Raw genomic sequence first — 26,937 nt, 5'->3', positions numbered from 1 at the left:
TGGCAGCAAGAAAACAAACAAGTGGTCTGGGCATGGGCCACGGCCTGAGTGGCTCACCTTTCTTGCCACAGTTTCTGGGAAAGGCACTTCAGGTACAACGACGGTGAGCTGGAGGACCGTTCCAACAGGGACACGTCTGCTGTGCACAGGCTCCAGAGGAAGTCAGCTTCTCGGTGGATGGTACAGGGCACAGGCTGCCTGGCCTTGGACTCCACATTGTTCACTGCTGGCCCATCCACCTCCAGGAAGCTGCTGCTGTCCAGTTGGCCCTCTGACACCACATAGTTCTGAATAAAAAAGAGCTTTGGCTTCCCTAAGAGAGAAGGGCATGCATCTCCCATGAACATCCTCCTGATCTGATCCAAAGGGAACCCTGGCTGTGTCTGATCCACGCCAAACACGCTGTGGGAGCCACCTCGGCTCACCAGAACACACACAAAGCTGTCATAGTCTTGGTGTTGGGGCATGCAGGCAACTTGGCGAAGAATCTGGATTATACTGTCCACACGCAGGTACAAAAAATACTGGACTTCATAGCCCAAGGAAGTAAAAGTGTCCCGAAGAAACTCTGGATAAAATAAACACACATGGAAAACAACACTAAGGTTAGAAAAGTTTAAGAGGTACTGGGTAGCAGTCCTAAGCACAGTCTGATCTCCGCTACTTCTCCATTTCTGCTCTTATGCCATATTTTGAGGTTGTGAAGGACCTGAGCACGGGTCAGGAGAGAATCAACCTGAAACACGTGACATTCATGTCCCCGATTCCCACTTACAATCTGTCCCCTATTATGATCTGTCCCCTGCCTGAAGCTACTATCACATCTGGTCACAGGCACAGACTGGGCCCACTTCTAGTCTGATGCAACCAAGGCGGGGTACAAAACTTTTTCTCTTCAAAACAAAGTTGGGGATTTTTCAAAAGGCTCTTTCTTAAAATAACACCCAAGTGTGTAGGAATGGATGCATTTGCAGAGCACAGACCCAAATCTAGATCAAAAATGATGGCACGAGACACGAGTTCCCACCTTCCCGTGGGCTGTGGGCTGATACAGAGGCCCACAACTACATCTAAGTTGTGACCATTTCCAGACTCCCCAGTTCCTCTTAGACCTGCCTCCCAGTGTAACCTCTAACTGAGCAGTGGGAGTCCTTAGCCAAGATTCCCTTCAGTGCCCTCAAAGATTCTTCTCCCAATCTCAAGAAACAAGAAGAATCCCAAATACAAAATCTAACAGCACACCTAAAGGAAATAGAAGCAGAACAGCAAAGACACCCCAAACCCAGCAGAAGAAGAGAAATAATAAAGATCAGAGCAGAAATAAACAATATAGATTCTAAAAAAACTGTAGAGCAGATCAATGAAACAAAGAGCTGGTTTTTTTAAAAAAATAAACCAAATTGATAAACCTCTAGCCAGGCTTCTCAAAAAGAAAAGGGAGATGACCCAAATAGACAAAATAATGAATGAAAATGGAATTATTACAACCAATCCCTCAGAAATACAAGCAATTATCAGGGAATATTATTTAAAAATTATATACCAACAAACTGGACAAGCTGGAAGAAATGGACAAATTCCTAAGCAACCACACACTTCCAAAACTCAATCAGGAAGAAATAGAAAACTTGAACAGACCCATAACCAGTGAAGAAATTGAATCAGTTATCAAAAATCTCCCAAAAAATAAGAGTCCAGGACCAGATGGCTTCCCTGGGGAATTCTACCAGACATTCAAAGCAGAGATAATACCTATCCTTCTCAAGCTGTTCCAAAAAATAGAAAGGGAAGGAAAACTTCCATACTCATTCTATGAAGCCAGCATTACTTTGATTCCTAAACCAGACAGAGACCCAGTAAAAAAAGAGAACTACAGGCCAATATACCTGATGACTATGGATGCAAAAATTCTCAACAAGATACTAGCAAATCGAATTCAACAGCATATAAAAAGAATTATTCACCATGATCAAGTGGGATTCATTCCTGGGCTGCAGGGCTGGTTCAACATTCGCAAATCAATCAACGTGATACATCACATTAATAAGAAAAAGATAAGAACCATATGATCCTGTCAATCGACACAGAAAAAGCATTTGACAAAATTCAGCATCCTTTCTAAATAAAAACCTGAAGAAAGTCGGGATAGAAGGAACATACTTAAACAGCATAAAAGCCATTTATGAAAAGCCCACAGCTAATATCATCTTCAATGGGGAAAAACTGAGAGCTTTCCCCCTGAGATCAGGAACACGACAGGGATGTCCCCTCTCACCGCTGTTGTTTACTATCGTGTTGAAAGTTCTAGCATCAGCAATCAGACAACAAAAGGAAATCAAAGGCATCAAAATTGGCAAAGATGAAGTCAAGCTTTCACTTTTTGCAGATGACATAATACTGTACATGGAAAACCCGACAGACTCCACAAAAAAGTCTGCTAGAACTGATACATGAATTCAGCAAAGTCGCAGGATACAAAATCAATGTACAGAAATCAATTACATTCTTATACACTAATAATGAAGCAACAGAAAGACAAATAAAGAAACTGATCCCATTCACAATTGCACCAAGAAGCATAAAATACCTAGGAATAAACCTAACCAAAGATGTAAAAGACCTGTATGCTGAAAACTATAGAAAGCTTATGAAGGAAATTGAAGAAGATACAAAGAAATGGAAAAACATTCCATCCTCATGGATTGGAAGAATAAATATTGTTAAAATGTCAATTCTACCCAAAGCAATCTACACATTCAATGCAATCCCAATCAAAATTGCACCAACATTTTTCTTGAAGCTAGAACAAGCGCTCCTAAAATTTGTATGGAACCACAAAAGGCCCTGAATAGCCAAAGTAATTTTGAAGAAGAAGACCAAAGCAGGAGGCATCACAATCCCAGACTTTAGCCTCTACTACAAAGCTATAATCATTAAGACAGCATGGTATTGGCACAAAAACAGACACGAAGACCAATGGAATAGAATAGAGACTCCAGAATTGGACCCACAAAAGTATGTCCAACTAATCTTTAACAAAGCAGGAAAGAACATCCAATGGAAAAAAGACAGTCTCTTTAACAAATGGTGCTGGGAGAACTGGACAGCAACATGCAGAAGGTTGAAACTAGACCACTTTCTGACACCATTCACAAAAATAAACTCAAAATGGATAAAGGATCTGAATGTGAGACAGGAAACCATCAAAACCCTAGAGGAGAAAGCAGGAAAAGACCTCTCTGACCTCAGCCGCAGCAATTTCTTACTTGACACATCCCCAAAGGCAAGGGAATTAAAAGCAAAAATGAACTATTGGGACCTCATCAAGATAAAAAGTTTCTGCACTGCAAAGGAAACAATCAACAAAACTAAAAGGCAACCAACAGAATGGGAAAAGATATTTGCAAATGACATATCGGACAAAGGGCTAGTATCCAAAACCTATAAAGAACTCACCAAACTCCACACCTGAAAAACAAATAATCCAGTGAAGAATTGGGCACAAAACATGAATAGACACTTCTCTAAAGAAGACATCCAGATGGCCAACAGGCACATGAAAAGATGCTCAACGTCGCTCCTCATCAGGGAAATACAAATCAAAACCACACTCAGATACCACCTCATGTCAGTCAGAGTGGCTAAAATGAACAAATCAGGAGACTATAGATGCTGGAGAGGATGTGGAGAAACGGGAACCCTCTTGCATTGTTGGTGGGAATGCAAACTGGTGCAGCTGCTCTGGAAAACAGTGTGGAGGTTCCTCAAAAAATTTAAAATAGATCTACCCTATGACCCACCAATAACACTGCTAGGAATTTACCCAAGGGATACAGGAGTCCTGATGCATAGGGGCACTTGTACTCCAATGTTTATAGCAGCACTTTCAACAATAGCCAAATGATGGAAAGAGCCTAAATGTTCATCAACTGAAATGGACAAAGAAATTATGGTTTATATACACAATGGAATACTACGTGGCAATGAGAAAGAATGAAATATGGCCTTTTGTAGCAACATGGATGGAACTGGAGAGTGTGATGCCATACAGAGAAAGACAGATACCATATGTTTTCACTCTTATATAGATGGATCCTGAGAGACTTAACAGAGGACCATGGGGGAGGGGAAGGAAAAAAAAAGTTAGAGAGGGAGGGAGCCAAACCATAAGAGACTCTTAAAAACTGAGAATAAACTGAGGGTTGATGGGGGGTGGTAGGGAGCAGAAAGTGGGGATGGGTAGTGAGGTGGGCACCTGTTGGGATGAGCACTGAGTATTGTATGGAAACCAATTTGACAATAAATTTCATATTAAAAAAGAAAAGATTCTTCTCCCAGTTTCCGGGAATCCTGGATTGACTTTGCCTGAAGAAGCAGTGTAAGGCAGTGGAAAAGTCAGACTTTATGTCAGACAAGGCTGCCTTCTAACACTGACCTTACCACATGATGGTAGCATGACCTTAAAGAAGTGGGTCTCCTTAGCTTTAAATGGAAGTGATGATACCTATCCTGTGAGCATGCTATGAGGATTAAATGAGGTAATACATATAAAGCTCCTGGTGCTCAAGAGAAATGAGTTCCTATTACCTTTAAAATATATATATATTTTATCCATCTTTTTGAAGTTTCCATAGCCTTGGAACTGTAGAAATCGTCCCCAGTCCATTTCTTTCCCATCTGCTCAGTTTGCCCTCATCAGAAAAATAAATACAGTCTCTTGATTTTTTATATCTTTCTAACAGCGAAGAGAGACATCTTTCTCTTCCTCATTAAGAAATGCCACATCCTTTTGAGCCACCCATTAAGTTTCTGTTCCTTGTCTGAAGGATGCCTCCACTTCTTAGTTCATCTGCAGAGCAGAAAAACTGTTCTGCCCTAAGCTAAACAGACGTCTCCCAATTCAGATAGTTACCTTTACTCTTAGCCAACTTTTTGGGATTTCTTTCCATGTCTCATGACTGTGTACCCACCTCTCTTCGTCCCCTGGGGTGTGGTCTTCCAGAAGTCTACCACTGCATTCACCCCAAACCAAACAACATAACAGTAATTAGAACAGATAAAACTTCTACCAAGGAACAAAAAGCCCCCATCTCATACCAGTGTAGGCATCACAGAAAGGGGATGTAAGTCATTCCCCTGAAATCACCACATAACAGTTCTCCACAAATTCTCAACTCTCTACACTAAATGGGAACAATATGAAGTCTGAATAGTCACAAATAATTCAGAGACTCACAGCTTCAACCAATAGTTTCAACCTTCTTGCCCTGCAAATTTTACCAACACTAATAAACTACAAAAGTGAAAGTTAGCTATCACATTTTGTCTTCTGGCTTCTCAGCAGGAAATAGGGAGAGAAAGGTAGGAAAAGAAAACTTGAGTAAACAAAAAACTGGAATAACTAGCCACCGGGCAAATAAAAGCTGGCTTGGGTGCTCTGAGTGTAATTCACCCAGCCTGTGGGCAGTACCTGGATATGTTCACATTGGGTCTAGTGGAACTTTCCACTCAGGAGAGCTGGGTTTAATTGTGGCCCCACATCTACCAGATATGGCAGTTTTAAATGTGTCCACAAATTTTTTGACACTCCTTCCTTAAAAAGAGTGTAATTACCCTCCCCTTGAATGTGGGCCACACTTGGTAACTTATTTCTAATGACTGTGGCTGAAGGGATACTATATGACTTCCAAACCTAGATCATAAAAAAATGCAATTTCTACCTGGCTCTTTCCCTCTTTTGAACAGCTCACTCTGGAGGAAGCCAACTAACCTGTCATTAGAACACTCAAGCAGTTCCGTGCAGAAGCCCACATGAAGAAATAAGGGCTGCACCAACTTCCCAGCCACATGAGGGAGCCACCTGAGAGGATTCTCCAATCCCAATCAAGCCTTGGGATGACCCCAGCTGAAATCTGACCACCATCTACCAAGAGACTCTGGGCCCGAGCAACCCAGCTAAGCTACCCCTAAACTCCTGCTCCACAAAAACTGTGAGAGATATATAAATAAATGAATATTGTTGTTTTAAGCCACTAAATTTGGAGTGATTATTATTTGATAATAATACATTATTTGATAAATAATTCACCAGGTAAGTCAGGAAATCATAATAACCATTAATTAAAGATGTAGTTAGGCTATGTACTTGTATGTCTGGCCCACAGATAAGGGTAAAAAAAACAAAACTATAATGGAGAGATATAAGGGAGGTGCTAATCTCCTTAAAACCCTATGATAAATAAATATTGTGGTGGAAATGAAGAACATGATACACAGGTTGCCGATAACCTATGAAATAGCTCACTCATCCCCACAGGATCTCACTGTGGTAGAAAAAGTCCACCAGCACTGCCCCCTGGCCTTCACCTCAGCAGATGTAGGCAAGCTTTCCATACCCAGTACTGCGCTCAGGTTGGAACACAGGACTGAACAATGTGAGAATCCAGACTAGGAACCCAGTTCCATGACTACTGTTTTATTCCAGTCGTCTATTGAGGACTCACAGGTCATGGAGTATTCTTTCCTCCAGGGGGCAGAAGCAAACAGGGAAAACCAGACTCAAAGCTCTTGTTTACTTAGACTGACTCACTTCCCTCAAAACCCAATCTTCACTGTAAAGATTTCCCCCCTTATCAAAGTCCTTGAAAGAAAGCCATAGTCTCATAGATGCTGGAGAGGATGTGGAGAAACGGGAACCCTCTTGCACTGTTGGTGGGAATGCAAACTGGTGCAGCTGCTCTGGAAAACAGTGTGGAGGTTCCTCAAAAAATTTAAAATAGATCTACCCTATGACCCACCAATAACACTGCTAGGAATTTACCCAAGGGATACAGGAGTCCTGATGCATAGGGGCACTTGTACTCCAATGTTTATAGCAGCACTTTCAACAATAGCCAAATGATGGAAAGAGCCTAAATGTTCATCAACTGATGAATGGATAAAGAAATTGTGGTTTATATACACAATGGAATACTACGTGGCAATGAGAAAGAATGAAATATGGCCTTTTGTAGCGACATGGATGGAACTGGAGAGTGTGATGCTAAGTGAAATAAGCCATACAGAGAAAGACAGATACCATATGTTTTCACTCTTATATAGATGGATCCTGAGAGCCTTAACAGAAGACCATGGGGGAGGGGAAGGAAAAAAAAAAGTTAGAGACGGAGAGAGCCAAACCATAAGAGACTCTTAAAAACTGAGAATAAACTGAGGGTTGATGGGGGGTGGGAGGGAGGGGAAAGTGGGTGATGGGTACTGAGGAGGGCACCTGTTGGGATGAGCACTGGGTGTTATAAGGAAACCAATTTGACAATAAATGTCATAATAAAAAAAAAAAAAGAAAGAAAGAAAGCCATAGTCTCTTTTTCCATGCTGGTGTGCAGGGGTCAGGGACAGAGCAAGGGCTGTCCCGTGCCTTAGATCTCTTTCCTTTTCTGAGCTCCCTGTAGGCTCTGGCTAGAGCAGTGGCTGTCACATAGCAGTGAGCAGGCAGCTGCATGGGAACAGGGAAAGAGGAAGCAGTCTTGGAATCACAAGATGTGAGTTTAAGTTCTGGCTCCTCCACCTACTGGGTTAGTCCCATTTTTCACAGTAGCTGCCTTGTCATGTCCCTCAAATAGGGGAAGAAAAACTTGGGTGCTGAGTTTGGGAAATACAACCTTAGTGACGGCAGAAGTCCCACTTCTCCTTCTACCCACCCTGGAAACCCCAGTACTGACCCAACCCTGTATCTGTAACACTTCCACTGTTCTTGAGAAATCAACTGCCCCAAATGGTGAGCAGACAAGGGTAGGGGTCAGCACCACTCACATGTTTGGGGGCTACTGAGATAAAATTCAAAAAATGAAATACAGTCGAAAGTCATGACCCCATTCATTTATAATTTGTTTTCATCAAAAACGAGTTCACATTGGGCACCTGGCTGGTTCAGTTGGTAGCACATGCAACTCTTAATCTAGGGCCATGAATTTAAGCCCCATCTGGGGTGTAGAGATTACTTAAAAATAAAATCTTAAAAATATATACTATAAGACAAAATATTAAAAATATATAAAACAAAATGAGTTCACATTAATCTTGACACAACCTATGAAAAGAAGTCCATTAAATAAACGTATGGAATAACTAAGAAAGAGGGAGCACTTCCTTCATCAGTCTATTTACCATTAGGTAGTGAGCACCTTGAATAAGCCCAGTTCTTTCTTTTCTTAATTTCTTTTTAACATTTATTTATTTTTGAGAGACAGAGAGAGACAGAGCATGAGCAGGGGAGGGGCAGAGAGAGAGGGAGACACAGAATCCGAAGCAGGCTCCAGGCTCCGAGCTGTCAGCACAGAGCCTGATGTGGGGCTTGAACTCACAAACCACGAGTTCATGACCTGAGCCGAAGTCGGACTCTTAACCGACTGAGCCACCCAGGCATCCCAGCCCAGTTCTAACTACTCACAAATGGAATACAAGTTGGGCAGGCTATTCTTAGTGAGAAGGGGAGTTCTGAGATCAACTACAAATGTGAGATGCAACATTGGTTAAGACTTAAATAAGTTTCTTTACAGGAGGACTGCTCAGAGACCTTAAGGCCAATATGCAAATCCCCAAAGGAGGAACAAATTATTCACCATTTCTCAAATTCTTTTGACCCCAAAAGTCATGTTTTACACAGTTCCTCTTCCCTATGTGGCAGAAATACATTGTGAAATACAGATGAAGCACCTGTCCTTCAAGAAGCCTATAATCTAGTTGGGGAAGCAAAGCTTATAAATATGCACAAAACAATGGTTGACATGTCACATGTACAGTGGGATTTTAGGTAAAACACACGGTCAGAGAAGGGACTGTCGGTGCAGTCTGAGACACCTGGAGATGAGATTGTGGTAAAAGTACAATTTAAGCTGGAAGAACAAGTGAAATAGGAGGTCCCCCAGATAGGGGATGATGACGAACAAAGACAGAATGAGTGAGTGAGTGAGGAAGTGAGTGGCAGAGGCAGCCTTGGATAAATCTGACTTTCCATTTGTTTCCATAGACCAATCAAGGGGTTTCGCTGGACAATCTATATTCACTCAAAATTATAAACTACTTGTTAAATGTCTTCTTTTTAAGTACAAATGATTACTAGTAATTCCTTCTGGACTAGCTTTTCGTAGCAGAAAACAATATCAATAATAAGCCTGTGTATTGCATGTCAAAGAAGCTTCTGTGGTACCTCAGGCAGCCTCAAAGTACTCTACTCTTCCACATATTTGCAACTCCTTATCCACAATGCCAAAGCCCCAAAAGCTCTGAAAACCTTCAGTTCTTTTCCCTGATTCATTTTGTGGCAAAACCTTTCCTGAACTGATGAGAGGCTATTGAGAGTCTTTATTCCCCTTAGTGTGAATATCCATTCATTTTGCTGTAGAAATACTAACGTATACAATTATGGGGTACTTCCCTGGACCCCCCTGGAGTGTTCTATGAATTACAGCATCTATACTTTGTCATCTTTCTAAACTCTTGGATCTTCCAAATCCTGAAATACAAAGGTCTCCAATAAGGGATTGTGGACCTTTAATTCTTATTTATATCCTAGGTTTAAAGGGGAATTTTATTTGTGATACTAGGTTTCCAAATGAAGGTCTGCTTACCTCTGCTCTCAGAGGTAAGAATGTCCAGAAGAAAAAGGACGCCACCACAGACTTCCTGGTCTCTTGCCTCTAGGAGGAGGCTATCTTTAATAATATATTAATCCCATGATAGCAAGGAGGGGAAGCCCCACTTCCTTGGCACTCAAGCTGGCAGGCAGCATGTGGTGGCTGCTCCCTCTGAGCCGTCTCCACTGCCATTTACCACTTGCCTTCATAGCTCAGAAGCAGAGGTCACAGTGACTGCTCCACTTCCCCTTGCCGAGATGTTCCTACATTTGTTAGTACAGGAAAATGCTACTGATCTGAGTTGTTACTCATTCCATTGAGGGCAAAGGGGGTAAGGGGACTGGGCAACCCCAAGGACAGCAAAGCTCAAATCAACACCACCTACAAAGCGTTTCCACTATTAACGTCTGGCTTTCATGACTCCTGCTGCTCTGTTTGAAGAGGAAGTTTACTTACACAAGATTTATAAAGATTTTCAGAGAGAGCAAAGGAGAAGACAGAGGAATAAACCCTTCCTCTTAAAATCTGCAAACACCACCTTCCATTCAGGAGCCTAAAAGCCAGCCAGAGCTTTAAGTCAAAGCTCAGATCCATCCGTCTGCGTTTTGAGACATTCAACTCTCCATTCCCAACAAGATCAGAATTCTGGTGCTACATCAGGGCACTGAGAATCAGGACCTAGCAGAGGCCTAGCTTTCTCTTCAAGAAGAGATAATTGACCTCTATCAGGTTTCTTCTCAAGGACAAGCCACCAAAAAATAACTTTATCCTTGTTAAACAATGTTGACACTGGACGGACCGATCTAACACCGGACTCCATCTTTGTCTCACGCAGGGCCAAGCATGGTGTTTTGCACAAAGTGCTCAATAAACATTTATGGGATAAAGGAAAAATAAACCTATAGATGTTTAGAAGACATGCATACTCTTTGGATAAAAGTCTGATTTTTTTTTTTTTTTTCGGAAGACAGGGCAGAGTCTACTAAATTCTACAGATACAAAGGAATGGTTTTAGAAACACAGAAGCTAACAGACCTTATTCCTCCATTCATCTAGCCAACAAATATTTATTGAGCTCCTATGTGCCAGGCACTGTTCCAGATATCAGACACATAGCAAAAGAGATGGACAAGCTCCCCACCCTCACGAAACTTACATTATAACAAAGTAGCTAAAATCAGAGGCTTTGGAGTAAAGCTTTCAAATGTCAGCTCTATCATTTACTAGGGAGTTAAGGAAGGCAGTTCACTGTGTTCTGTTTGCTCACCTTGAAAATGGGGATAATAGTACTCATCTTACAGTATTATTTATGAAGATTGAGTGAGAATTAGCAAAATACCTGGCACAGAGCAGATTTTTAATAAACTTTACACTCTCATCATCACCACCCCTGTTAGTCTCACAGTATCACTGTTAGTTTCTCTCAGAGCCCTTGTTTCAATTGGCAATAATGTCTATTCCCAGACTCCTGCACTCTTCCCAAATAATCAACATTAACCAAATGATTAAGTTAACTAGGCAAGAGACAAAGGAAACCCCACCTAATCTCTCCAGATGAAGCACCCCCCTCCCATGCTGTCAAGATGGAGGTGAAGAAATGAAGTGTGCTGCGTGGATTTAGGATTACTGTCAACTGAAGCAGGATTTCAGGCCTACAGGCCTCAGTGAACAAGTGCCAGGAGAGAATTGGAAAATGAGGAGCTGGAGCCCTAGAGAGAGGGTGTGAGAGAGGAGACTGCCTTCCACTTCAAGTCAATTGATACTCTCCTGCTATTCTGAGTCTCTGCTGGTGCTGGCATATAAATGGATTCAGGACCCTTCGGATGATAAAAGCCACTACACAATGGGAGTAAAAGTGTCCTGTTTCTTAACTATCAACTGGCCACCCTGCCACCAGGGGCTTGTATTAGTAGCCTCAAGATCAGTTATTTGCTTTGTCCCCAGAAGCAGGGAGAGCTTGAGTCAAGGGAGCAAATGTTCAAACACACCTATGTCAATACCTGCACGTGCCTCAGGCCAGAGATACTGTCCCATACCACCTCCAATGCTATCCTCACTCCCATCTTTCTCTCCTATAGTCTTGCCACCCCCTACCCTCCCTGGCCCCAACCTTTGTACTCAGACTCTCTGTCTCTGTCAAGCCCATTCATACTGATAACTAGTGGGAGTGGACTGCCCACCTGGGTATTTCCCCTCCATTCCAGTTAGCCCCAGCCTATGGGAACCTGCCCCACTCGTCCCTGAGCCCCAGTGCAGGTGTCAGACCCCCAGTCCTCTGTTTCCTCATTTGTCTGGGCTTAGACTCCATGTACAAAGCCACAGAAAGTTCTAGCTTAGTGGTTTGCAACAAAAATGAAACAAACAAAATGAAAAAATAAGGTTAGCTAGCATTTTGTATATGCTCACAGGGTGCCAGGCACTGCTCTAAGCTCTTGACAAGTATGAACTCACTCACTTCTCCCAACTTCCCCAAGAGAGAGGTCCTGTTATTAATCCATTTTATAGAAGGGAAACTGAGGCATGGAGAGTCTAGGAAAATTGCCCAAGGTTATAATTTAGGACATGGCAGAGCCATGATTCAAACCCATGCAGTCATATTCCAGGGCCCAACTCTGACCATGCTCCTATAACGCAGGAAAACATAAATATACATTCAGTCCCTGCCCACAAGAGGCCCATAACTCAGCAAGGGAAGCAAATAGACACTGGGTTTTAGCCACAAATTCATAGCAGGTGATAGCTTTATGATTATCTTCATACAACAAACATACATCGTGCAGCTGGGCACGTTCTGCCAATGAATGAAACAGAACTGACTATAATAGAAAGTAGAAGATGATTACTCTTTTAAAGCAGGAAGTTACTCATTGAGAAAATATTTTCTCATTCTTATATGGATACTAATGGCTAAAAAGGAAAGGACACGCATCTATAGCTGAGGAGATGGTATTTCTCACATTAAACCAAAAACAGAACATGAGAAAATGAGATCATATCTTAAAATTCTGGGAAATTCAACCTAATATTTGATTATTTGACCTTCTCTTAGAGTCTCTTTCTGTAAAACTCACCCTGGTAACATTTAAGTGAGCCTGAAAGACAGATCTGACTCATTCTAAGAATTTTGAAAAGCAGGAAAACTGTGGGAATGTAATGATCAACTAAGGAAGAGGTAAATAATTAAGCACATTGTTTCGCAATGAGATTCTTCTTACATTCTTTGATGCATCACCAGTGATTGATTCAGTTTGAGTAAGACATCCAGCAACAATTGAGCAAGAGAATCAATTCAGATTGAACAACAAGGAACACACAAGTAGTACAGACTCAGGCCAACAACCAAAGTACCGGGTGCCAGAATCAAGTGACACACTGCCTCTAAGTGAACACACATTATGACATTTTTAGTGTCCCCCAGAAGAGCTTTCATAGTCTATCTATATGAAATGATGGGGTATCTGCTAACACTGAAGCCAGCAAGCCTTCCATTTTAAACCCCACTCTGGATCCCCAGCCTCCTCTCTGCCACAGCACCCAGCATGAAAAAGCCAGACTGAAGCTCACCAACTTTCACCAATTACACCTTTGTGCCAGAGACAATGCTATGTGCTCCCCAGATCTCCTTCCAGTTTCCTCCTGGCATGCAGCCAGACTGAGTTCCTTATCCACTGCAGTTAAGTGGGGCCACATGAGTGCATTTGACCAATGGAATGTGGATGGAAATGATGCATTTCACTTTCTCAGGACTGGCCCCTAAAATCTCTTGTGAGATCGTCCATGAATTTCATTCATCCACTGTGGGATCATGTCAGGGTCCCCAGTTGTGGGTTCAGCTTTCAGTTTTGTCCAGCAAAGCCAAGGACGGCAGAAAGGATTACTCAAGACGCCACAAGTCAAGACAGGTGAAAGGGAGGCTAAGAGAAGTTTCCCCGAGCTGCTCTCAAGTTCCTGTATTTATTGGGCCTACATTATAGGGAAAACATTGTGCAATATGTCAGCGGCTACTGCCAGTGAGAACATATAGAAAGCATGCAAAAAAACAAGGTGCTCCTAAGACTACAAAAGAGCAGATGCTGAAAGCAGGGTGGAGAACAAGATAAGATATTCCATAGATAACATGGTCTAAGGAATTCACGAGCACAGGCAGGACCCAATCCCTAAACATGCATTAATTAGATACTGGTCAGCTGTTTTCAGCAGGGCCAGAAAGTAGTATAATGCATTCCCTATAATCTCTTTAACCAGAACATAGCTATTTGATATCCCACAATCCACCAGCCAGATACAGAGGATCCTGTGGAAAACCCCAAGGCTTCAGATGATGAAGCCACTGAATGACACATGGAACAAAGCTGGCTCCAGCCCAATTCATACTAGGCTGTGCCATGAGTGAGAAAGTTTCCCTTGCTATGTGAAACCACAGATTTTGGCAGTGGTTTGTTATAACAGCTTGTGATGATCACTGATGAATACAGCTTTTCTGGGCTATGACCTCACTGTGGGGTATCAGTTAATCTGCAGCATGCATACCTACCTGTATCATTGCCAATGCAGTCAATTATCAGGCAGATTCCCAGGGGCTTGCTCTGCATCCTATATCTCTCTTGTATGTGCTGGAAAGGAAAACAGCAATTGTTGAAAACGCTAGACATTGCTCTGCTTCCTATAGGTCCCACCCATAAACCATATTTTCTTTTGGATTTCCTCAAACTTCCTGTTGCCAGGTGAGCCATTCAATAGATACAGCCTGAAGTCATCACATCTGACATTTCCCATTAATTTCATATTTTTCCTCTATTTGGGTAATATGTTTAAGACGAGCTGTTTCAGTTTTTATTTAATTTTAATGAAAATCACAGTCCCTTTACACACGTCTTAGAGCCACAGGATAAAGACAATTTAAAGCTGAAAGGATGGATCTGTTTCCACAGTAACTTAAGGTTACACAAGTGATATCTTTCCAAACCAGTAAAAAAGGAAGCTTTCTATTGCCTCCTTATGGTGAAAAGGTTTCAGCCTTTAAAAAAAAAAAAAAAAAAAAGCCAGAGCAAGTCAAGGTTCAGTGTCATTGCTTACTTATATATTCACCAATCACTCAGCTGGGAAGAGAAGTGCTACTTTGGAATTTTCCTGCATTCCAAAGTTCACTAATGCAATCCACTTCCACAACAACTTCATTGCTCTATCCAAGGTTCCCCCTTAGGAGATCTCTCAAGAAAAAGGCACTCTCACACTGTCAGCATCCTATTCTTGTCACAGAGAATTCTTAATAGATATTTTAAAGAAGCCAGTGTTCCCCACAGATACTGTGCAAACAATACAATACCAAATTAGATCATTTATTCCATACCTGAGGTAGAGATGTTCCTGATTCCTGAATGGATGTCTTCACTGATTCTCCTGGGGGGGTGAGGGGGTGAGAGAGAGAAACCATTTACAAAGCTGAAGGAGAACTAAGCACACTCCCATGCTGACTGGGTTTCTTTATATCTCAGCTGTCCTCTTCCCCTATTTTCTTCCCCTTACTGTGTCCTCTTTCCTCAGCTCTACTTGGCCCCAAGGTTTCAGCCTCACACTGAAGAACCTAACTGATAAGAAAACACAAGTCTGCATGCCAGGCAGGGGTTATATAGAAAAACTGCTTAAATAGCAAAGGGGGAAAAAAGGCTCTCCCTTGCCTTTCTCCAGGTGAGGACCAGGTGACTGATGAATTTTTAAACTGATAGGGAGAATCCAATAACCTCACCACCTAGCAATATCAATAGCTTTTTTCCATGTGGACAAGGTGGATAAGGCCTAGAGGGGGAGAGCCTTAGAGACTGCAGAGAAGGGAAAATGTACTTGTATTAGCCACTTGTACAACAGATGGCCATGTTTTCTTAGTCCAGGGATATTGAGAGATCATAAAATAAAATGGCAGTTGCAAGATAAGGACAGTGAGGCTAGCAAATGTAGATGAGCCTAAAGTCAATATCATTAGGTAAAAATGACTTTATTAGCCCAGAGAGGTGGAGAAACCACCAGTTTTGAAGCCGTAAAGGGCTAGCTCAAACCCTAGCACCATCACTGATGAGTTCTGTGATCTTAGGCAAGTTTACTGCTGAAGTCTCAGGCTCTTTTGTTTTGGTTTTAAATCCCTAAGGTGAACATACCAACATCTACCTTAGAAGATTGTTGCAAAAATGAGAATGTCAAAGACAAGCAAAGAAAATGCCAGTATTTTTAAGGTTTGAGGGAAATGAGGCCTTTCAAGTGTGTAAGTTGAAACTGTTTTAAGGGGCATCTGGTTGGCTCAGTCAGTGGAGTGTGTGACTCTTGATCTCAGGGTTGTAAGTTCAAGCCCCACGTCAGGTGTAGAGAATACTTAAAACAAAATAAAATCTTAAAAAGAAAACAATCTTTTTAAAGAACAACTGGTGATATCCTTTAAAACAACATTTTGCTTCTAGAAGTTTATCCTAAGGAAATAATAGAGCAAGTATGCAAAAATATGTACTGCATAACTGTTTATAATGGCCTCAAACTGGGGCACCTGGGTGGCTTAGTTGGTTAAGCATCTGACTTCAGCTCAGGTCATGATCTTGCAGTTCATGAGTTCGAGCCCTGTGTTGGGCTTTGTGCTGACAGCTCAGAGCCTGGAGCCTGCTTCAGATTCTGTGTCTCCCTCTCTATCTGCCCCTCTCCTACTCACACTCTGTCTCTCTCTCTTCCTTCCAAAAATAAATAAACAGTATAAAAAAAAAATTTTATAATGGCCTCAAACTAGAAAAATACTTAAAAATGAAACTGGCTAAATTAATCATGATACATATAATGGATACTATACATGTTAAAAAGGATAAGAAAGATATTTTTGTATTTGACATGAAAAGATACATAAGACATAGTAAGTGAAATGGATTATTTTACAACATGAATATTATTAATCCAACATACTTAAATATATGTATTTGTGTGCATATGCTTACACATAGATATGCTTAAAAATAACAGTCCAGCGGTATATAAATCAATATTAACAGTGGTTATCTGATACTTGGGATTAAAAGGAAATTTCTCTTTATCATTTTGCATTTAAGCAATCATGGATTAACAGAATAAAAAACACAAAATAACTTATTTTAATATGCTTATCTCAGATTAAGGCATTTAGTAAGAGCTTAATAAATTACAGTGATCATCATCATCATCCAATTGAAATCTATTTGGAAGTCAAAATTAATATGAAGACTTTTCCTTTTATTAGCAAATAAAGCATCCAGGTGAAAGCAGGTACCTAGCTCTCCTAAGAATCACCAGAGGTGTTAGGTGCCTCACTTATCTCTCCTGTATAACTACAGTGAAGGATAAACCTGCCGTCAGGGTGTGCTGTGGAAAGAAGACTGATTGTTCTTCATTCCTATCCAAATCTGCCAGCTCTCCTATTTTCCTTTTAAACAGCTTTCAAAATGCAAATTCTCACCACCTCGTCAATGTTTTGAGAAACATGCTGTCACTTCAGGAATAAATTCACTTCTCAATAGCTTTTGCTGGAGAGCAGAATACTAGGTGAGGAATGACAGGCATGAGCTATGCCATCTGGCTAATCTGGGAGAAATCCTTCTCAGTTTCTAGGTGCAGGCAGACAGCATGTAGGCTGAGTCTAAGATTTTGGCAAGGGGCCTGCCACATAAAGAAGGCTTCCATCGGCTCTCAGCACTGCACCCAGGACAAACTCCAAGCCCCTCAGGGAAGACTGAGCCCTCCTTACCTGCCTATCAATCCCATGCCTCCTTGAGTTCTGAAACACAATCATCTACAATGCAGTGTGAGACCAAGTCTCAGCCTTCACTTGAAGGAGGACTCAAGACAAGCAAAAGAAATTCATTTTTTAAATGATGTTATAGGATCAAGTGCTGATGTTTTAAGAGAGAAGAGAGAAATTGTATGGGTTGAAATGCCTAGTTTTTAATTGTATTTTTTCCTTCTTTTTAGGAGTACAGAGATGTCATCTGTAGAGTATCTAGATGTATTAAATAAGCTATAAAACAAGATCCTAGTAACCTTTCTTCTTCCTGCTGCTAGATATTCAATTTAACTCAATTTATTATCATGGCTAGATTAATGTTTCACATAGCCTGATCATAGTTCCATTTCAGGTATAAAACCTGAAACTTCTTAAAAACATCTCCAAGATGATGAAACTGAGTAAGAGGTATTTAGGTTCAAATAAGCTAATTCATTACATAATTAGAAATGCCAATGACTACATTTTAAGAACTTAACTGCTATTTATTTTGAGAACTTAATCAGAATAGGTAGATAAAGGAAATGGGAAACTCCAAAAATGCAATGATTTGTACTTGAATTATCAAGCATTTATAAAGAATGAATGTAGGGGCACCTGGGTGGCTCAGTCAGTTAAGCATCCGACTTCAGCTCAGGTCATGATCTCACGGCTTGGGGGTTTCAGCCCAGCATCAGGCTCTGTGCTGACAGCTCAGAGCCTGGAGCCTGCTTCGGATTCTGTGTGTGTCTCTCTCTCACCCTCCCCTGCTCACATACCCGCTCTCCCTTGCTCTCAAAAGTGAATAAACATTACAAAAAAAGAAAGAAAGAAAAATTGGCCTTACTCTGAGTATCAGGTTGTCCCACATTGAGTCTTTGTTCATTACTTCTCCCATTCTGGAGCTTCAAATATAAAGAATAAGGTCATACCCCCTGTTAGTTTTTTCAGAGGCACTTTATATCACACCTCTTTAAATATCTCAAGAGAATTCTTACCCAGGAAAAAAATTAAAGTATCACATTCACAGTTAAATTATCTAAAGGAGAATAGCAAGAGCGGTTAACTCCGTAAGTCCCATTTCTATAGCCAAAGAACAAGGCAACTCTTCTTTTTAAAAAGTAAAAATACAATGAACATGTAAATATGCTAAATTAGCTTATTAGAATATTCCAAAACAGCTCAATGAAGTCAGATGTTACGGTATTGTAGAGTTGCTATAATAGCTGCAAGTTAGAACAAGCTGTTGGAACATCAGATTGACATTCTACCTGATCCTTTAACACAGAGGCAATGTACGTTATGGTTAAGGATGAGAGTTCTAGGGGTGCCTGGGGGGCTCAGTCGGTTAAGCATCCAACTTCAGCCCAGGTCATGAATCTCACAGTTTGTGAGCTCGAGCCCCGCGTCGGGCTCTGTGCTGACAGCTCAGAGCCTGGAGCCTGCTTCAGATTCTGTATCTCCCTCTCTCTCTGCCCCTCCCCAGCTCACACTCACTCTCTCTGTCAAAAATAAGTTTTAAAAACTTAAAAAAAAAAAAGAAAGAAAGAAAGAATGAGAGTTCTAAAGTACTGGTGAGGATGTGGAGAAAAAGGAACCCTCATGCACTGTTGGTGGGAATGTATATTTGTTCAGCCACTGTGGAAAACAGTATGGAGGCGGTTCCTCAAAAAATGAAAAATAGAAATACTACATATTCTGGTAGTTCCACTACTGGGTATTTACCCAAAGAATACGAAAATATTAATTCAAAAAGATATGTGTACCCCTATGTTTACTACAGCATTATTTTAAAAAGCCAAGATATAGAAGCAACCTAAGTATGTATTGATAAAGAACAGATATGGATAAAAAAGATATGGTATATGTATAAAATGGAATATTACACAGGCACAAAAAAGGATGAGATTGTGCCATTTGTAACAACATGGATTGACGTAGAAGGTATCATGCTAAGTGGAGTAAGTCAGACTGAGAAAGACAAATACCACTCATATGTGGAATCTTAAAAAATATATATATGGGGACACCTGGGTGGCTCAGTCAATTGAGCATCCGACTCTTGATTTCAGCTCAGGTCATGATCCCAGAATCATGGAATCAAGCCCCACATCGGGCTCTGCACTCAGTGTGGAGCCTGCTTAAGAGTCTCTTTCTCTCTCTCCCTCTGCTCCTCTCCCCCGCTCACACTCTCTCTCTAAAATAAAAATAAATTAAAAAATTTTTAAAATATGAATAAACAAACAAAAAGCAGAATCAGACCTATAAATAGGACAAACTGATGGTTGCCAGAGGAGAGAGGGGTGGGAGGATGGGCCAAATGGGTGACGGCTTCCAGTTATGGAGTGAATAAGTCACAGCCTAAGAAATATAATCAATGATATTAGCTTGTATGGTGACAGAAGATAGCTACACTTGTGGTAAACATAACAACATAACATAATGTATAAACTTGTCAAATCACTATGCTGTATACCTGAAACTAATGTAACATTTTGTGGCAATGATACTCAAAAAAAAAAAAAAAAAAAAATAGTGGGAGTTCTAGCCCAGACAAACCTGGCTATGAATCCTGATTCTGTCACTTACTAGCTATGTAAGCTTGAGCAAGTTATTTTACCTCTATGTCTGTTTCTTTATCTTCAAATGAGGATAATAGCAATAGCCACCTTATACATTTTTGTGAAGACTAAATGTACACAAGCATTTAGCACAGTGCTAGCTTATGGAAGAGCTTAATAAATGTCTAGTTACTGTGTTTCTATAATGCTTAGCTACACAGAAGTCACATATGGGCTTGGTTCTTAAAAGTCAGCTACCAAAAAAAAAAAATCAACTACCAATTCTGAGGGCTAGAATGAAATTAATCAGAGAATGAAAGATTGAACCGACCCTTTCTCTTCTCAGATGACAGGTCCTTTGTAAGGTACATATACCACATACTCCCAACCATCTGATAGGTTCAGCTTTCAAATGACAGTTCTCCTCTGAAGCTATCCTAGCCAAAAGAGAGAAGTATACTATTCATTAAGCTGTGTCTGTAGCTAAGTCTGTGTGTCTAAATTAAAGAAAAACATGTAAGTTGCTTTTATCACTAATAATAAGAGACTTAGCCAGAAGCTGATAATACTACAATACTACATAGAATTTGGAACCCCACATGGATGTGCATTCACATTTACATAGCTATTAAGGAGATACAACATCAAAACAAAGCTGGATTTAAAAAGCATCATATTGCAGAGTGACACAACTTTTTTATTCTATAAAATGTTGGTATCATGTGTCATTTAGTGTCACTATGATTTTTAAAGCACTTTGCACTCTTGTATGAGTTAACATCCAGGTATTCACCTCCTAATTTTATGAGAAATATGCTGAATCCATATGCCACAGGGTCTGTTTACTAAATGAATGATCAGGGTCACAGATATACAGAAAATTAAATGACAGAAAATCAAATGTCTATTTACATATACAGTAAATACAGTTATTCTCATCAACAAAATAGAAAGACAATAGTAAAAATATGGCAAGGTTTTAACTAAGAGTGACAGTATAATTTATATTAGATATACAATAGCAGAGAATACTCAGAAAACCTGGATGTGAATCCTAAATCAATTTGGTTTCATAATTTGGTATCATAGAGATTCAGAAGGACAAAAGAAAGTATATTTTATTCTTGAAAAAAAGTGACAGATATATTTAAGCTATGTCATGACTGGTATATAGTTTATTAAATATGCCATGTCACAGAGGAAGGAACATGGACTGGGCCCAGTTCTGGTGATAGGTAGAGGTGGGCAATCACTTAATGCACTTTAGGCCTAAATTTCCTTATTTGTTCAATGAGGGGGGTGAACAGTATAATCCTTAATACCCATTTTAGCTCTGAAATTCTATTGCTCAGAGATATCCTCACATCTCACATTTTTCATGAAACTATATTACAGGGTAGTTAATGTTTTCTTCAGGTGCTTTTAAAGTGTTTATAATTTAATCATGAAATTGCACTGTGGCCTGAGGCCTGACTACAAATTCCACATATACTAGGATTAACTCTTCAAGATAAAAAATTAGCCAAGAAGAATTCTGATAATACCTTGCACCATTTACTAAAACAACAACCAGAAGTGACTATGTGATATTTAGGGTCACAACTCAATTACTCAATAATATCACTCAATAACAAAAACACTTTTGTTGAAATCATTAAATACGCCCAATAACAAGCAAATGCACAGAGAGGTAAATACAAGTATATTTATTTTGAATCACTGTATTAAAAAAAAAGACTGGAAACAATCTAAATACACACAAGAAAGGGCTATACACATTGTAATACACCCAGGATTAATCGTAGGATAGAAGTGATTTATTGCTCTTCTTTTATATTTCTCTATATTTTCCAAATTATCTCAATGAACACATGCCAATTTTGCGACCATAAGAAGTTACACATATTTCAAAAACAAATCCACATGACTATCACATTTTTTCAGATATTAAAGTTCCAGAAAGTAGAACCATATGCACCCATTAAAAGCAATGACAAAATAGAGGTTGTCACATATGATTCATATGGAACAATTTCCAAGAATTCTCAGCTCAATGGGCATAGTGTTCTACCATTTGCACAGAAAGGAAAAACCAAAAATGAGATATGGTATGTATATAGACTGTCTCTGAATGTGTATAGAAGAAAATGGTTAACAACAGCTGCCTCTGGGGAAAGGAAGTGGAGTAAGAGAAAACATACTTTAAAAAATTCTTTTAGTATATTTTGAAATTTTTGTCCATGAGGATGCACTATCTATTTATATTTAAAAAGCTAAATCTTCTAGGGACGCCTGGGTGGCTCAGTCAGCGAAGTGTCCAATTCTTGATTTCGGCTCAGGTCATGATCTCACAGTTTGTGAGATCAAGTCCTGCATCCAGCTCTGCAGTGACAGCAAGGAGCCTGCTTGGGATTTTCTGTCTCCCTCTCTCTCTGCCCCTACCCCATGTATGTGCACTCTTTCTCTCAAAACAAAAACAAAAACAAAAACACCTAAATTTTCTAAAGAACAAATGAACTATGAAAAAAAATGTTCAATTGGATATGTAGATACACAAACATGCATAGAAAAAAGACTAGAAGGAAATTTGCCAACATACCTTTAGATGGTAGGATAGAAGTGATTTATTGCTCTTCTTTTATATTTCTCTATATTTTCCAAATTATCTCAATGAACACATGCCAATTTTGTGACCATAAGAAGTTACACATATTTCAAAAACAAATGCACATGACTATCACATTTTTTCAGATATTAAATGAAGTCCATGCTGTGCAAATGTCTGTATTTTTATCAAAGTTCTGAAACTGTTTCATGCTGGAATTCCATACATGTGCTCCAGACTCACCCTTAAGTTATATGAAGGATCCTTAAGACTCAAATTTGGGAGAGATGCCTGGAGTGCACTTATATAACTTGTTTCACCTCCTTGAGCTATAAGCAGGAGAGAGGTATGGAGTTAAGATTTATAAGTTACTATCAAATGCATATTCAACAATGGCTCAGTTCAGGGTCAATCATCTTTCAAAATATCCTAAACTTTCTAACCACCCTACTAAGGTCAAAATATCTCCCACTATCATTAAGAATGTGCTAAAAATGCTACACCCATCCTTGATTTTTTTATTGGTCATGGGGTGACCTGTAGATCATTGGGTCTCAGCTATCCCCATTAGGCTGTAACTCTATGGTGGCAGTGGACTGCTAACAGAGCAACAGAGTCCATGCTGAGCCTGAATCTAAAAGACAATGGGGGAGGGTGGCATGAGGAAGAAGGCCAATGTGAGACTGGTCACCTTTAAGAAGGGGGCAAATGCACCCTTTTCCATGGGGTTTTGGAAACTCAGGACACATGCAGGGCAGTTATGGGATCCCAGTGACAGGATGAGACCCAGAATTGGATAGTGGTCAGGCCAAACATTGGAGCAGTGCAGCAGGGCCTGGCATATCCTCAAAAGCTCTGAGTGTCCACTGTGCTGCCAACCTATGCAGAAAATGGGGGTGCAGACTATTTCATGAAGGCCAGGATGTTAGGAACTTCTCAGCAGCATTTTGCAGAGAGCTGAGACTCTGTGATCATGGGTGTGGGTGATAAAGTCAGCAGATCTGAGATATGAAAGTTAGAGGGGATGTGACCTCGAGCCACAGGCTAGTGGGGGCTGTGGACACTCAGGTTCTGTTCCCTCCACCCGTCCAACAAATGAATCTTTACCAATCAAACCTAGTATGCCCAGGGTACTTTCCTTGGGCCACTGAGAGGCCAAAATTCTACTTACCAGACTGCTTGTATTTCTGGACTTTTGTCTTCAGGTCTATTCTGTGGATGTTCTTTAAGCATTTTTCTAATAAATCCAATCGATCTGGAGCAATCAGATTTAGCTTCTCCAATTCAATCACAAGATCTAGGAAACTCTAAGAGAGCCACCAAGAAGAAACAAATTTCAGTAAGGTGAACTGTTAAGCCCTAAATGCAAACCCCAAGCTGTGTGATTTGTAACAGCAAGCAAATGTGAGAAGAAGAACCCATTCCATGATCTGCAGTGATCTTAAACCAGACCTCTCTGTTTCATAGTCCCTCCAGGGCCAGAAGCAAATTACACTCCTGGATTTTACAGAGAAAGAGGTGGTGGTAAGTCTTTTGGCGGACAACCTGTACCTAGGTTGGGGACACATGAGTCATTTTACGTCATCAAGAAGTACTGTGAGATGAGGCACCTGGCTGGCTCAGTCAGTAAAGCACACAACTCTTGATCTCAGGGTTATGAGATCAAGCTCCACATTGGGCATGGAGCCTACTTAACAAAAACAACAACAACAAAAAAGTACTGTGGGAGAGCAGGCCTAAAAACAAAATCTGCCTGAGTTCATTCTGTTCCAAAAGGCTACTCTGGTATTATACTGAAAAACTCTAATGGCTTTCCTAAAAAGGGAAGAGAGAAGATAGCTGGGGGAAAGAAAAATCCCCATGATGCAGTTTTGAAGTTCCTAAAATATGTAAAATTTTTTCAATGTTTATTTATTTTTTAGAGAGACAGACTGGGAGCTAGTGGGGGAGGAGCAGAGAGAAAGGGAGACACAGAATCTGATGCAGGCTCCAGGCTCTGAGCTGTCAGCACAGAACCCAGTGAGATCCCACAAGCATGAGATCATGACCTGAGCCAAAGTCGGACGCTTTACTGACTGTGCCACCCAGGCACCCCAGAAATTTCTAAAATATCTTAATCACTGCTAGACATTCCAACTCATTCTGACTCTGGGAGTATGAGGCAAAATTAAAAAGTTAGGGTATATTGCTACTTACTTGCCCTAGACCACAGAGATTATGAAAGAACTATATTTCAGAAATAGGCATTGCTTTGGGTTTTATTTCCTCTAACATTTAGTTACTGAGGTGCTATATTTATTTATTTTTAATAATAATCATCATGAAATTGATATAAGTGATTGGCAATAAGTTGACTTGAGGATACCAAAAAGAAGTTCTATTTTTTCCTTTTCCTTCCATTTGACGCATTTGATGGTGGGGGCATACAGTCACCCTATATTTATAGATTTCAGAAACAAAACTACAATTATTATGGAACATGAGAAAATTCTCAAGCAACAATTTACCAGAGTCCTTAAAGACAGGTCCTTTAAGAACATATTTTCATATTCTAGAGACCGGAGTTTTTCCTGGCCCGTCCTTAGGCCAGCAGTACCACATAAGGTCAGACAATTTAAATACTTTTCCAGCAATTGCAATATCCCTGAGATCTTGTTTCCTACCTAGTTTCCAATCCCAAATCTCTAATTTTGCCATTCCCTGGATACACAAGTCATAAGTACCTTCTCCCTCCCCACCTCCACATGCAGCCTAATGACTCCACACTGATCTCAAGCTAGTTGAGGGAAAATAGATGGCCATGGGAGAGCAAGATGAAAGTGAATTTGAAGTAAAAAGATTTACTTTTCTCACTTCCTACCTTCACTCCCAGCTTGGGTCTCCATATTCAAGTGCCCACTTCCCTCTTCCCACACACTACAGAGCAACCCTCTCCTTCTGATATGCCCTTGGAAACATGAACCAAGAAAAAGAATACTCACCTTATCCTTGGCTACCTTGCTTCGGCCCATATGATCCCTCATGAGGAAAATTAATGAGGACACATCAGATTTGTCCAAATCTTCACCAATCTCTGTCATCAACACCCTGCAACCAAACAAGATTTTTTTTAAGTAAATTCAGATACTAATCCTAATGAAAACACCAAAAGCCTATGCTTCTGCTATGCCAATAATTGCTTAAAAGACTAATTCAGGCCCCCATTTGGATGTGCACCCCCATAAAACAGAAAGCCTAGACCACCCTAGGAAGAGATCTTAAGGGAATTCAAAAAGGAAATTCATCCTTTCTCCTACTTTCAATAAGAGATAGTACCTCTCTTTCCAACTAACTGATCTACAAACAACTCAGAGAATAAAAACTTCCCTAAAGAATCCCCTAGTTCCCCCAGATGTTATGATGAAATAAGCGAAGAACATATATGACTAAGATGAAAGATAGAAATAGAATTTGAAGTCATCCTGTCTTCCCCATCTTACAAGCCTCCAGGTGATGAGGATGCTGCAGATCCAGGGCCTACACTTTGAATCACAAGCTTCTAAAGCAAGCTTATACCTGGGATATCGTGGCCCACTCCTAAACTCAAAGGGTAAAAGGCATCTAGATCCTGGGGATTATGACCATAGATATTTTTGTCTACAAAGCCTCACCTGACTCAGTCACCTCTGCTCCAGTTGGAGCCACCATCACAGTTTACCTGGGCTCTCAGGACACCCTGTGGTTGGCATTATTGCCTTGACATTGTCATCTCTGCTTTAGAGGGCTGTTTTCCCAATTAGGCTCTCAAATTCTTGAGGACAGAAGATGCTTCTTTCATTTTGTTCTAATGCTTACTATACACCTAGCATATATTGACCGCCCCCCCCCCCATAAAAAGCCCACTGAACAGATGAATCAATGAATCTAGCATCCCCTCCCTCTACCCACCCTTTCCACCCTCTGGAACTACCTACATTCACATTAGCAAGGAGACAGGAAATAGAGAGTGCCCCAACTTATTCACTGAAACCCAGCACCTCTGAAAAAGTTTTAAGAACATATTGACATTTTATGATGGTTGAAGAGGTAGAAGATGATCAAGAACAACAACAATAAAAATAAACTCTTTCACTTGTTTGTGTGTTTGTTTTTAAGTAGGCTCCATGCCCAGCATGGAGGCCATCATGGGGCTTGAACTTATGACCCTGAGATCAAGACCTGAGCTAAGACTAAGAGTTGGATGCTTAACCAACTGAGCCACTCAGGCACCCCAATAATAAACTCTTGCGATTGTAGAGGGATTCACAGTTTTAAAAGTACTTCACATACTAAATTATCATAATTGATCTTCACCAACAAACTTGGGAAATCAGGTATTATTATTTTTAGCTT

The 26,937-nt window shown here is 40.4% G+C and overlaps 1 protein-coding gene across 11 annotated transcripts in view; it reads right to left on the bottom strand.

The window, feature by feature from the left end:
• Positions 1-26,937, bottom strand: part of CFLAR (CASP8 and FADD like apoptosis regulator) — a 110,944-nt gene that overhangs the window by 31,724 nt on the left and 52,283 nt on the right. For 8 of the 11 annotated variants that reach the window (XR_006220886.1, XR_006220885.1, XM_015540989.2 and 5 more), the window contains 7 exons: positions 25,548-25,653; positions 23,738-23,873; positions 22,810-22,895; positions 18,248-18,305; positions 14,986-15,035; positions 14,170-14,248; positions 58-568 (listed from right to left, as the gene is read on the bottom strand). Coding sequence is in view for 9 of the 11 variants with exons in the window: in XM_015540989.2 (XP_015396475.1) it covers positions 58-568; positions 14,170-14,248; positions 14,986-15,035; positions 18,248-18,305; positions 22,810-22,895; positions 23,738-23,873; positions 25,548-25,653 (1,026 nt within the window). In the remaining 2 variants the exon portion in view is untranslated. Of the gene's footprint in view, positions 1-57; positions 569-14,169; positions 14,249-14,985; positions 15,036-18,247; positions 18,306-20,292; positions 20,328-22,809; positions 22,896-23,737; positions 23,874-25,547; positions 25,654-26,937 lie in introns of those variants that run through there. The other 3 variants (XM_007090001.3, XM_007090002.3, XM_042995050.1) reach the window with 3 other exon arrangements.

This window comes from Panthera tigris, chromosome C1 (genome assembly GCF_018350195.1).
Source record: "Panthera tigris isolate Pti1 chromosome C1, P.tigris_Pti1_mat1.1, whole genome shotgun sequence".
In the NCBI taxonomy this organism is placed as follows: domain Eukaryota; kingdom Metazoa; phylum Chordata; class Mammalia; order Carnivora; family Felidae; genus Panthera; species Panthera tigris.
Note: the sequence above shows the minus strand (reverse complement) of the source record. Positions and strands in the feature narration are given on the sequence as shown.